The sequence below is a fragment of the Telmatherina bonti genome, assembly GCF_933228915.1.
Source record: "Telmatherina bonti genome assembly, chromosome: 14".
NCBI classification, from domain to species: domain Eukaryota; kingdom Metazoa; phylum Chordata; class Actinopteri; order Atheriniformes; family Telmatherinidae; genus Telmatherina; species Telmatherina bonti.
The window spans coordinates 34679402-34692979 of NC_136612.1; the positions used below are offsets into that span (position 1 = coordinate 34679402).

General features: G+C 43.5%; 1 protein-coding gene across 1 annotated transcript; it reads left to right on the top strand.

Moving 5' to 3' along the window:
- Positions 1-12282: 12282 nt before the first annotated feature.
- On the top strand, positions 12283-13125 carry LOC306765664 (uncharacterized protein; the record flags this gene model as incomplete). Its single annotated transcript, XM_079253148.1, has 1 exon — positions 12283-13125. One exon carries the CDS (start codon positions 12283-12285, stop codon positions 13123-13125), a length of 843 nt encoding a protein of 280 aa, XP_079109274.1.
- Between the last annotated feature and the right edge of the window lie 453 nt (positions 13126-13578).

Consider the following 13578-nt stretch of genomic DNA (forward strand, 5'->3'; position numbering starts at 1 on the left):
AACCACCGGGCTGAAATGATACATCAACATGTTTGCATTGAACTCAATATTTTTCTGCATCTGTTTTCTTGTCATGTGGACACTGAGCTCACATCACTTGCTGGTCCACTTCTACCTCACCTGTCTGGCTTTTACTCCTGTCAGCAGCAGTCTTGCATGTCCTCCATCGTGTCTTCACTGAGGACTTGTTTCATATTCAGTTAGAACCAGGACATTGATCTTGTAGAGGCTGGGGGTGAAAGGCTGCTCAGACACGAGGAGGTCAAAGGTTTCAATAATTTCTATGGATCTTAATCAGTGTCTGATTCCTGCCAACAGAGGTGAGAGGAAACATGTAATAAGGCATGGACAAATAAGGCATGGACCAGGAAGCCAGACTGGAAAATAAGTCCTGATGCAGCAAAGAGCCAGAAGCCATCCATCTGCTTATCTGGGGTTGGGTCAGGGCAGCAGCCTAAGCAGGGAATCCCAGACTTCCCTCTCCCCAGCCACATTTGCCAACTCTGCGGAGGGGATCCCAAGGCGTTCAAAAGGCCAGCTGAGACGCAGATTTGGAGGTGCTGATTCTCATCCCAGCCGATTCACACTCGACTGCGAATTGCTCAAGTGAGAGCTGGAGATCACGACCAGATGAAGCCAAAAGGGACCACGTCATCTGCAAAAAGCAGGGATCCAATCCTCTAAGTCACTAAGCCGGATCCCCTCAACACCTTGGCTGCGCCTAGAAATTCTGTCCATATAAGTTATGAACAGAATCGGTGATAAAGGGCAGCCTTGGCGGAGTCCAACCCTCACCAGAAACAAATCCGACTTACTAATGTGGACCAAGCTCTGACACCTGTCGTACAGGGACCGGACAGCTCGTACAAGGGGGTCCGGTACCCCATACTCCCGGAGTACCCTCCACAGGAGCCCCCGGGGGACACGGTCGAATGCCTTCTCCAGGTCCACAAAGCACATGTAGACTGGTTGGGCAAACTCCCATGCCCCCTCCAGGACCCCAAAGAGGGTATAGAGTTGGTCCACTGTTCCGTGACCAGGACGAAAACCACACTGCTCCTCCTCAATCCGGGATTCGACTATCCAGCGGACCCTCCTCTCCAGGACCCCTGAATAGACCTTACCAGGGAGGCTGAGGAGTGTGATTCCCCTGTAATTCCCCACCCTCTGGTCCCCCTTATTAAAAAGGGAGACCACTACCCCAGTCTGCCAGTCCCGAGGCACTGTCCCCGATGTCCACGCGATGCTGTAGAGGCGTGTCAGCCAGGACAGCCCCACAGCATCCAGAGCCTTAAGGAACTCCGGGCGGATCTCATCCACCCCCGGGGCCTTGCCGCCAAGGAGCATTTTTTTTTTAACCACCTCAGCGACTTCAGCCCCAGAGATAGGAGAGTCCACCCCTGAGTCCGCCAGCTCTGCTTCCTCATCGGAAGACGTGTTGGTAGGATTGAGGAGGTCTTCGAAGTATTCCTTCCACCGACCCACTACGTCCCGAGTTGAGGTCAGCAGCTCCCCACCTCCACTGTACACAGTATTGATGGAGCACTGCTTCCCCCTCTTGAGCTGCCGGATGGTGGACCAGAATCTCCTCGAAGCCGTCCGGAAGTCTTTCTCCATGGCCTCGCCAAACTCCTCCCATGCCAGAGTTTTTGCCTCGGCAACAGCCAAAGCCGCATGCCGCTTAGCCCGTCGGTACCCATCAGCTGCCTCCCGAGTCCCACAGGCCAAGAAGGCCCGATAGGACTCCTTCTTCAGCTTGACTGAAGAAGGAGTCGTTGGTGGACTCGTTGGTGGACACTGCTGGTGTCCACCAACGAGTCCTGGGATTACCGCCACGACACAGACAAGGCAAAGAAGTGTCAAGTGTTGACCTGCTAAAACTTCAATGAAAGGAAAAGAAGAAAAATGGAAGGAAAATAACTGGTCACTGCCTGGTCATTTGAGTGAAATCCAGTTAAAAGCTCCAAGCTGGTGTTAATCTCCTTTCAAATTGGGAGAATTGCAAAGCAAGAGGAAGAAATACTTGACAGTGAAAAACCAGGAACTGGAAACTAAGGAGTGATTCACCATGTAAGCTGTGAAAACCTGCAGGCTGATGGAAATGGCAGACCAAGCTGGTTCAATGACATTTTAGCAGCTGAAAATGGAAAGAACGACGGCCAAAAGATTATTCTCCCGTCTGTCTAATAGCATAGTACGGACAAATGAAGACATGTCTGATGATGATCTCCGGGAGAGCTTCGAAAGGCTCACTATGGCGTCTGAAAAAGTTTTGGAAGTCAATGATGAATAAGAAGCTGTACTCTCAGTGGACCAGGAGGTGGAGCTGGATACAGATAGAGCTGGGTTGATCGAGAAAAAAAGAGATGATCTGACCAGGACAGCAACTGAGTGTGAGTTGCATCTAAAAGGAGGTCAAAACACTCATCCAGGGGACACTCTGGACAAACTTTGGAGAGGCCGAGCTGTCAACTATGCTTTGCGTAGCAGAAAGAGAATACCAATATGCCAGTGAGGTAAAGTTCAGTGGAAACTTGGAGGCATACGAGTTCATGCTGGAGCATCTAGAAAAATTGGGGATGACAGCAAAAGAGGCACACAGGCGGTGGAAGCGATGGATGCCTAAGACCAAGCAGAAGGATACACAAAGTCGTATGGAAGAGCTGGATCTTGCTCTTCCTGCTTTGGTTTCCAGAAAAGCCTTCTTCATCCGGGAAAAAGTGGATGTGTCACCAGGAGCTCCCTTTGATTCTCCTGCACCAACCATCTGGATAAAGCCAACAGCCTTACCCAAGTTTACTGGTGTTAAAAGAGATTTCCACAGATGGAAGAAGGATTGGGAGGCATTGCAGGAACAAGGGGAACAAACAGGCTCAAAAGAGGTGAAAATATATCAACTGCTAGACAGTCTGGATGAAAGAATAATCAGAGATCTTCGACTTACTTCTCACAATACAGCAGAGGACATTTTCTGTGTCCTAGAAAATCACTATGGGAACCGAACCTCCATTGCTATCGAAATAGTTGAAGAATTGAAAAAAATGCCAGCAGTGAGGGGTCACCAGCCAAGGAGTATTGTGGAGCTCATTCAAGCTGTTGAGAAGGCCCTTCAAGATTTAAGTGACCTGGGGGACACTGGAGCCACTAAAAATCCGTTGGTAATAAAATCAATTGAAAGCAAGCTTCCGAAGTCACTTAAGAATGGCTTGTCTACGCACCTGATGGACTGAATGTAGTTGGCCAACACAAAAGATTTGACTGTCTACTGAGGTTCCTCAAAGAGCAAGAAAGTATATGAGAGCAGCTTGAGCAACTGAGGGATAAAGATCAGAGCAGGAAAGCTATAAGACCTGAACCATGGCATGCCAGAACTAAAGTAGCCAGAAAATGATCAGATGGGGTGCGTAGTCTGTAGTGATGGAAAACACAGAAAGAAGCTCTTCTTTTGCAAGCAGTTTAAAGCCTTAAAGTTATCAGAGAAGAGGACTGCGGTTTGGAAACTAGAGGCATGTGAGAAATGTCTTGAGGGTCATGACCCACAAGCATATTGCAAACCCACCTACTTGTGTAGACGACAGGACTGTGAAAATGAACATAACCCCGATCATCATTATTACCTGTGCCCCAATGCTGAGAAAGGGAAAAGCAGTGCAATGCAGAGGGTGAACAGACAGGGTCCAGCACAGAAAGAAGGTAGAAAGAAGTATACAGAAGAGCAGGAAAAATGTCTGAGTACACTTTCACCAGAATTGGCAAAACAATGTCAAGATGCCTTCTCAAACACTGCAGCTAAGACACTTAATGTTGCAAAGGAACAGTCGAGCCTCCTGGTAGAAAGTGGTCTACAGGAGTTGCCAGTAATCATGATGCTGCCCGAAGTCACTGCAAATGCTGGTCAGCAGATTGGTATTTTGATTGATCTGGCTTCAGATACAAACTACATATCTCACTCAGCTGCAGATAGACTCAATCTCAAAAGTGAAGCTATCACACTCGTTGTCCATGGGGTTGGTGGGATGAAAGTCCATGTGGAAACCAAAAGATATTTCCTCAAGATTCGAGTGAGGACCCAGAGAGGCACCCTATGTTCCCATCAGCTGGTCTGTTATGGATTGGACAGTATTGCGGATGTCCATAGACGTGTCTCTGCTGAGCAGTTACATAAATTCTTCCCAGAGGTTCCAGCTAAAGATCTCACGAGACTCAAGGAGATTAGTCTCCTAATAAATCATAGAGAGGGCAGTTTGACACCCCAGAGGATCCGGGTTGTTGGAGACCTTGTGTTGTGGGATGGACCCTTAGGGAAAACAGTTGGAGGGACACATGCAGAACTTTTTGAAGAAGTTCACATCTCTGCTCATCTGTCAAAAACCCACTTTGCTAGGTCAATGAGAGCAGCGGCTGTAAAGTATGAGGAGTTCGCGGTCTCAGGACAGATTTCAGCTAAAGAACCGGGTAATCCTAACCGCCATCACTCAAGTGCTCTGAATACCAACAGAAACTTCTTGGAATGGTGGAGATGGGACAGTATTGGTGCAGCCTGTGAACCAAAATGTGGGGGCTGTCGATGTGGAAATTGTCAACCAAGAGGAAAAGAGATGACACTTTCCGAGGAACTGGAGCTGCAAGTTGTAAAGGAGGGTCTCAAATACACTATTCACAAAAAGTTAGGGATATTCAGCTTTTGTGTGAAATTTCACAAAAAGCCTAAAATGCATTGAAGTATAAACTTTAATGGTGATGTGTGCCCTCACTCAATGGTGTTGTGGGAAGGGAATCCTGTTTTGCAGAGCTGCTTGCTTATATAACTGAAGAAGGTCAACTGCTGCGTGTGAAACAACAAAAGTTATGGTCTCATGGTGTGTGTGTGTGGGGGGATGGTTGGCCACCTCCCTAGCGCTCCCACGTTATGTTGCAGAATGAGGGGTATTAAAGCGGGGAAGTCCTGGACTTCGGTGGAGTCTGCTGCAGGTAATCTGATCAGGACGCCCAGCTGGTTTTGGCACTCTCTACCGGGGTTGTGGGCTCCCCAACCTATCGCGTTACGGTAAGAGCTGGAAACTGAAAAGCGCCTTAACTGATGATGTGTTGCTTAGTCTTGTGCTGCAAGATTAATAAAACGCTGAGTTAATCATTGGGCTAAGAGTTTGTGTGTTCATTATTTGCCGACTTCCTACGATCCTGCAAAATAAATAAGTGTTTCATTACATACATTCAAACCTGTACAGGTGAACTTAAATGCACATGTCCAACTGTTAAATGTTTCAATAAATTTAGCACAAGTTGCTGTTCTCTAACAAGGAGCTTATCGGCAAAAATCACGGCAGGTGTGTGATCCTTGAATTGACCAATAAATGTCCTGGTTCAATTAGAGCTGGTGTTTAAACAGTTGTCCTCATCATGCTGTTCACATTTTGACATCATGAGACCAAGACGACACCTAACAATGGAACAACAGTCCCTTGCCATTGCGATGCTTCAAACAGGACATTCTCAGACAGAAGTGACCACTGAGCTTGGAGTGTCACAGAGTGTCATCAGCAGGTTGCAACAGAGATATCCAGAGACTGGAAGAGTCACAGAAAGGCCTAGAAGTGGACGTCCTTTGGCCACATCCCGTGCTGATGACTGCTACATTGTGAACACTGCCCTGAGAAACCGGATGATGAATGCCACTCAACTCCAGGCACGTTTAAGAGAGGTGAGAGGCACCCAAGTGTCACGTCAGACCATTCGAAACCGTTTCCATCAGCGTGGTCTGCATGCTAGACGACCTGCACGGGTACCTGACCACACCACCAGGCACAGGCATCGTCTTGCATGGGCCAGGGAGCATTTACGCTGGACGAGGAACCAGTGGGCCTCAGTGCTGTTCTCTGATGAAAGTCGATTCACACTGAGCAGAAATGATGGCCGGCAACGATGTTGGAGACGTCAGGGAGAGCACTATGCATTAGCCACTGTTGTCACCAGGCGAGCTTCTGGTGGTGGCGGTGTTACAGTGTGGGCAGGGGTGTCCACTTGGTACAGAACTGCCCTACACTTTGTGAATGGTACAGTGACAAGCCCATACTACCTGAATAACATCATTAATCCAGTGATTATGCCCCTACATGAACAGCACAGGCCTAATTTCATCTTCATGGACGACAATGCTCCTGCTCATCGAGGCCGCATCATCAGGGAACGGCTGTTGGAGACTGGTGTACCTCAAATGGAATGGCCTGCACTCTCTCCAGACCTGAATCCCATTGAAAACCTGTGGGATCAGCTGAGCCGTCGTGCAGAGGCTTGAGACCCTGCACCCCAGAACCTCAATGACCTGAGGGCTGCCCTTCAAGAAGAGTGGGATGCCATGCCTCAGCAGGAAATAAGTTGCCTTGTGAACAGCATGAGACGTCGTTGTCAAGCTGTAATTGATGCTCAAGGGCACATGACGAGATATTGAGATGTTCAAATTTTTTGTTGTGGTGTAACTACCATTATTGTTACCTTTTGTGTTGAATAAAATTTTTTGAGATGAGGAAATCAGTAGTGCATCCTTCTATTTAAATGTCTTACTTTTATGATATTATATCACTGTAGCATGAACATATTGCATTTTCCATAAATTTCACCTGAAAGCCAAATATCCCTAACTTTTTGTGAGTAGTATATACACACACACACACACACACACACACATATATATATATATATATATATATATATATACACACATATACACACACACAGATTGTCTTTCTTGATAAAAATACTTAAACGTACAAAAGCACCCCTTACAAATATTATCACATTGTATACAGAAGCACCACATACAAATACTGGCTAGTTAAATTGAAACATCCTATAGCATTCCAGCCGGATTTGTCTCAGATGATGCACTCAATTATCACGACTGGTGATCTATGGTGGGGTATTCCAACCCATTTATTCACAGTAACAACCATAGACATACTGTAAGAGCTGAAAGCAAAATAAAACATAAAATTTACTTCACAGGCGATCACATTTCCTCTTTAGCTAATTAGCATTAGCCCGTTAGCTTTCTCAAAACATTAAACAATAAAATATAAATGCAAATTGTACATTCGGAATTCACTTAGCATTCATACCTGTTCGCCTTCGAGCTAGATGCTTATAATAATAAAGGACTTTTCACCAACACTGACCGTTTACACATAACGTCCACATTTCAACCTTGCTTCTCGTCTCTGCGTTCAACTGCGCAGGCGCATTCATTCACAAAAAGAACGAAACCAGAAAGGAAACTTGTAACAATGCCTTGACAATAAAGGGAGCTTGATACAATTTGCTATGAAACTCAGGTTCAGAACTTAATCTCAAGAATATTAGCCACATACTATATGTATATAAAAATATTACATAAAGAGAGGGATCTGGGACATTTACACATCCTTTCATACTGACATCACTTTAAACTAACTGAAGAAGTTACGTCAAACAAAACAACTCAGGACACATGAAAACGTTCCAGTTTGAGTTCAGTCAGTTGAAATCACAGTTTTGGCCACTAGATGTCACTGAGGTAATGTGTTCTGAGCGTTCAAATAGATCGATCCTATTGGAACAATTTTTCCCCAAACAATTCCATCACTAGTATTAACTTTTTATTCTTTGTGTGTTGCTTGCATTTTATTTGCTGTGTTTTACTCTGCATGCAAACTGATTAACTCCCCCTGTTGCTATGATCAGCTGACTCTTTGATTAAATCAGCACACCTGCTGCAGATTGAGAGGACTAGTATAAAAAGGGAATGAGGCAGCATGAGAGTGGTGTGAAGCCGAGTGGATCACCTGGCTTGAGGAAGGAGCTGTACGCACTGGGCACCATAGACACACTGAGACAAAGAGTGACAAGGCAATCGACATGCAGCGGTAGGGCAGGGGCTCTGCCAGCCTTATGTGTTTATGCTTTTTTTTTTTTTTTTTTTTTTTTTGTTTTTTATAAATCCTTTCAGGTGGTCCCAGCCGGCAGCTCTCAGGACTGCCTACTGGGGCCTGGACGGCATGATTGTAGTAGTTTTAATCAGTTCTAGCCCACTTATTATTTTTAATGGAACTTTTGGAAGTTTTACTTTATGCAATTGCATTTTTTATTAAATTTGTTTTAAAATAAATTATATTAAACAAACTGGCCTGCTCCTGTCCTCCTTAGCAACAGAGTGTGCTCTCACCAGGTCATTTATTTTATCTTGACCATACCATTACAAAAGTATGAAAGTGTCGAGCTGTCATCCTCATAAAAAAACGTCTGGGCTTTATCACGTTATAACGTGATAAGTTTTATTGTAAAAACCTATACTAGAAAGCTCGAGGGATTACATCTCTCAGCTGGCCTGGGAACACCTTGGGACCCCCCTGCAAAGTTGGCAAATGTGGCTGCCCCCGCTAGCCGACCCCAGATAAGCGGTAGAAAAGGGATGGATGGTACTTGAATGCACCTAAGATGATGTAGTTTGCATTCATAGTGATTCTCGTGCCGCTCAAGTTTCAATCAAAAATGCCACGTCATGTGGATTGGACCCGGACTCATTTTTCCTTCTGTACAGACCCATGCCTTTTAAAACTATCCTTAAACTACGCATATTATTACAATGTGTTCCAAAGCACCAATTTTACAATGTCTCAACCAAGTATGAAGAAAAACTAAAGTTCTGTAAATGAGCCATTTGTGATCTCCTATCCACCCCGCACACAATTTCCTCTTCTAAAGTCGAAAACCACCAAGTTCACATTTTCAGATACGTGATACGTTTCACATTTTTACAATAAACTTATTACGTTATAACGTAATAAGGCCCAAACTTTTTTTTTTTTATGAGAGACAGCTCTACGCTTCCATACAAAAGAACTGAGGAAATCACAATAAAAATATATACAAAAGAGAAACCTCCCCATGAGCAACCTGGGGGAGTGACTGGACTTAAGTCTGAACAAAGACCCATGGTAACCATCAGCAATTACAATCTATCATTTAAACTAGATATTTTATACATTACCAGTCTTTGTTGCCACTCCACCCTGCTTTGCTCTCAAGTCACCTTCCACTGCAGGTAAGCAGGGTTGTCATTTTATAATGCCACTGATTACCAATTGCTCGCAGCTGTGAACCAAACTCAGCCACAAAACCCAAGTAGAGGGTTAGCTCATCTCAGGTGTTGCATCATGTTGCAGCTGAAAAGAAAAGATGAACCTGGAGTTTCTTTTCTTCCAGCAGACGTAAACATGTCCCATCACCTCCTGTCCAATCAGAACCCTTCCCACCAGATCTGAAGCTAAACTGAACAAAGGTGATGAAACGTGTTTTCCAGTGTTTTCTGGGAGGATTCAGGAAGTGTAATCTATCATTCAGAAATCAGGAAAAAGCATATGAACAAAATTTAAAATTGTTCTAAGAAATCCTTATAATTCCCTCTGAAATGCAAAAGCACTTCTTCCAAACCATCATATCTCCCAACAAACTCATTTTGACATCCCTGTCTATCATCTTATTTCACAGCACACACACTGTCTACATCATGTTGGAAAAATCTAATGAATAACAGGACAACACGTTGAGCCATAACTAATACACTGAGAATATAGAATGTTACAACACTTAGAGATGACGACCCCTCAGGATGAAGACAGCTGCAAGACTGACTGGATTTTTTGTGTTGGAAGTGAAATCAAGTTGGAGAACTTATTAGAAGATCTGCGCCTGTAATAACTACAGCTGACCACCAGATGTCAGTGGTATGGTCTATTTTATAAGGCTTTGAAGCTTTGACTCTTTTTTTCAGTGCAATCAAATAGAAGCATTAAACAGAATGGAGGTTAGAACTGTGTTTCACCTTGTCAAATAAAACATACATGACGGGTATTGCAGTAACTTAAAAAAAAAAAAAAAAAAAATCAAACCACCCAAACACACACACACACACACACACACACACACACACACACACACACACACACACACATATTATGTATATATATATATATATATATATATATATATATATATATATATATATGTATATATATATATATATACATACATACACACACACACACACACATACATACATATATCTTTGTCTTGTTTGTGCTTTATTCCTTTAAATATCCTGGAAATATGAAATGTTTATTCTGAACTGAATAAAATGAACATTCTAAATGTTTATTCAGATGAAAACAGTTTTTTTTTTTTTCCCTGATAAAGTGATGTTTAATAAAAACGAGCTGATGTGTGAGAGACTGGAACTGATCTCCAGTTACACACTGCCGCCACTAGATGGCGGGATTTAACCAGTTTGCATGAAAGAAGCGTTTCATGAAGAAGAAAAAGAGTTTCAGACGCTTCATGTCAGAAATAAACCTGATAGTTCAGCTCTGTGGACTAATCCAGATCCACTGCAGGAAAACAAGCATCCTTTAACCATTTGGCTCTGCACTATGAATCATTCAGGATCAATAAAAAACTCAGAATTCGCAGGATGAACCAGAATTGTGTCCACACATAGCAGACAACTTGTGAAAGAACCCGTTTAAACTGGATCTTTAGTCTCTTCATCACAAAGACACATCATTTGTTCCAGTTTCTTTAGTTTCATGTTAGAAGCAGCAAAGATCAGGCAGTCTGACAGAAAAGCAGCTGATTCCCTGTTAGAGGGAAACTTATTCATCTCAGCATGAAGGCAGAAACCAGGATGTGAAATCCAGCAAAGACCAGAACCAGGACCTGAGAGGTGCCTCTGGACCTTCAGCTGATCCGCATGTTGGCCGAAGCCTCACCAGAAAGGGTTTCCTTGGAAACATGGCTGTCATGCAGCTAGAAAAGCTGAGGGTCACATGACCCAAAAACTGGACTGAAGATCAGTGGAAACAGGTCTGATGGAGGGATGGATCCTCCCCAGAACCTGGATCTGAACATTACTGAATCAGTGTGGGATCATCTGGACAGAAAAATCTGAAGGAGGGTTTTAGTAAAAGTTTTTCCATTACAAGCTGCAGACACAACAGATCCCATCATGAGCTGCTGGTTTACGGAGTCTTGCTGGTGGCTTTAATGGCTACAGGTGAGTCCAAACCGCTTCTTTATTCTATATTTCTTGTTTTCTATTAACAACAAATCCAAACAAGTTATTCTGTCTAGTTTCTGTATGGGAGTGTTGAAAACACCCATTCAAACCCAAACAGACTGAAAACACATTTTTGTTTGAGCTTAATGTGTTGGATTCTTAGTTTCTTCACAAAAAACTGTCTAGTTTTACTAAACTTACTTTACTTTTTTAAGCAGTTATCAAAGTTTCTTCTGCGCTCACGTCAGTAATTTACATCAGCTGATCTTTTTAGTATATTGTTAAAGATTAAGGCCAAATGTAAACAAACAAACAAATATTTACCTTGTATTGAGAAGCAACCCCCCTCTCAATAAGCGCGGTAACAGCATCTAACTTGTAGGTGGTGGGTTCTCATTATTTTCACTCAGAACTGAGCAAAAGCCAGCAATATCCCCATAATAAAGATAAAATATAGATAGTAAAGAAAGAAAAAAGCAAACAGTGATGCTTAAATGGTCTGTATGTGGTCAGACAGAAATAATAGTCTCATTCGGACAGAAACTTGCATTCTTAGAACGAATAGCGTTCTAAGAACTGTCCTTCGCCAGAGAACCGTGTCACTTTGCATTTGGACATGAGTCAGAGACCCGATCGCTACCGATCTGACGCAACCATCTGCGACAGTGACGTGTTATTTTAGCGCCACTCAGCAACAAAACAAACCGCGAAGAGGAACACACCACAAAGGAGCAAAAATGGAGAGCGACAAGGCCATCGTGTTGGTAACCTGCTTAACGGGTTTATTAATCATGAAGCATCGATTCATGCGGCTAACACAGATGCTGGAAGACAACATAAAGAGAGCCAGTAGAAGAAAAAACAAGCAGCAGATGATGCTTCTTCGTTTCATGGAGCAAGAAAAAAGACGACAAAGGAGACGACATGTAAGTTTAACTTCATAAATGCACCTATTGTATTCAATTCGTATGAGTAAAAGTATCATAAGTTTAATACGTTGTTTTTTTTTGGTGTGATTATTACAAGTGGTTAATTTAAGGCTGTAAGCTGATTGTGTTCTGTTTGCATTTCAGATGTTACCGCGGCACGTTGCGCAACACCATTCACCGTCCGTCTGGGTCCGGAGTAGGGCTGATGACTGGTGGCAAAAAGTTGTTCCCAGTTTTACTGAAGAACAGTGGAAAGAGAGCTTCCGTATGTCCAGAGATACGTTTCAGTACATCTGCCGCTGCCTCAAGCCCACACTGCAGAGAATAGACACAACCTATCGCCTTGCTGTACAGCTTGAAAAGAGAGTTGCTGTTGCCATCTGGAAACTCGCCACTAACTCCGAAAACAAAACCATAACACATCTATTTGGAGTTGGCATTTCGACTGCCTGTGACTGTTTAAAGGAGTTCTGCTCCTCCGTGGAAGAAATCTTGTTGCCGGAAGTTATACGGATGCCAAATGCAGAAAAACTGAAAGAACTTTCCCAGCACTTTGAGCAGAGATGGGGTGTGCCACAGTGTGTTGGAGCTGTCAATGGCTCCCACATTCCTATTTTAGCACCCCCAGAGTATTTCAACAGGAAGGGGTGGTATTCTATCATTTTACAGGCAGTTGTTGATGGAAAAGGGTTATTTTGGAACGTGTACACTGGGCAACCTGGCAGCTTGCATGATGCCAGAGTTTTACGTTTGTCTGCACTGTGGGAAGTGGCAGAGAAAGGGAAGATGTTTTCACAGCAGCTCAGGAGCATTGGAGGAGAGGATGTTGGATACTACATCATCGGAGATGCTGCCTATCCACTGACAAGCTGGCTCATGAAGCCCTTCCCCGACAATGGCGCCCTCACACAGCAGCAGGGGATATTCAACCTCAGAATGAGCAAAGCAAGGGTTGTGGTTGAAAATGCTTTTGGAAGACTGAAAGGACGATGGCGATGTCTACAAAAACACAATGACTGCAGCCTCAATAGAGTGAAGTCCATGGTGCTTACGTGTTGTGTGCTTCACAACCTGTGTGAGAGCAATAATGAGGAGTACAGAGAAGAATAGAGTGAAGACAGCCCTTTCTTACAGCCAGATATTCAGACACAACCACCTGTTGCAGATACGGATGGAGTTGGAGTGCGAGCAGCTTTGATGCATTACCTTGTTCCTTCCAGCTGATCACAAAATAGCGCCTCATATATAGTAAGCTTTATACTTGAGGTTTTGTTAAGAAAATCACACATAACACAACATATTCGTGTTGAGACAGAATTTTCCACTGAGACTTTGTAGAGTGCGTTTTTGTTATGTGTACAAAATAAAAATCAGTTGAGAAAAAGAAAAACGGAGACCCAGTGAGATTCGTTCACATAGGTGACCAGTACACAATAAACTGCTATGTTGCTGATTATTATTATATGTATATATTTATATATGTGATAAAGGTTAATAATCATACATTTACATAGCTTCTACTGTGTGGATGTGATCATAATGTGGAATTACTCATATAAAAAG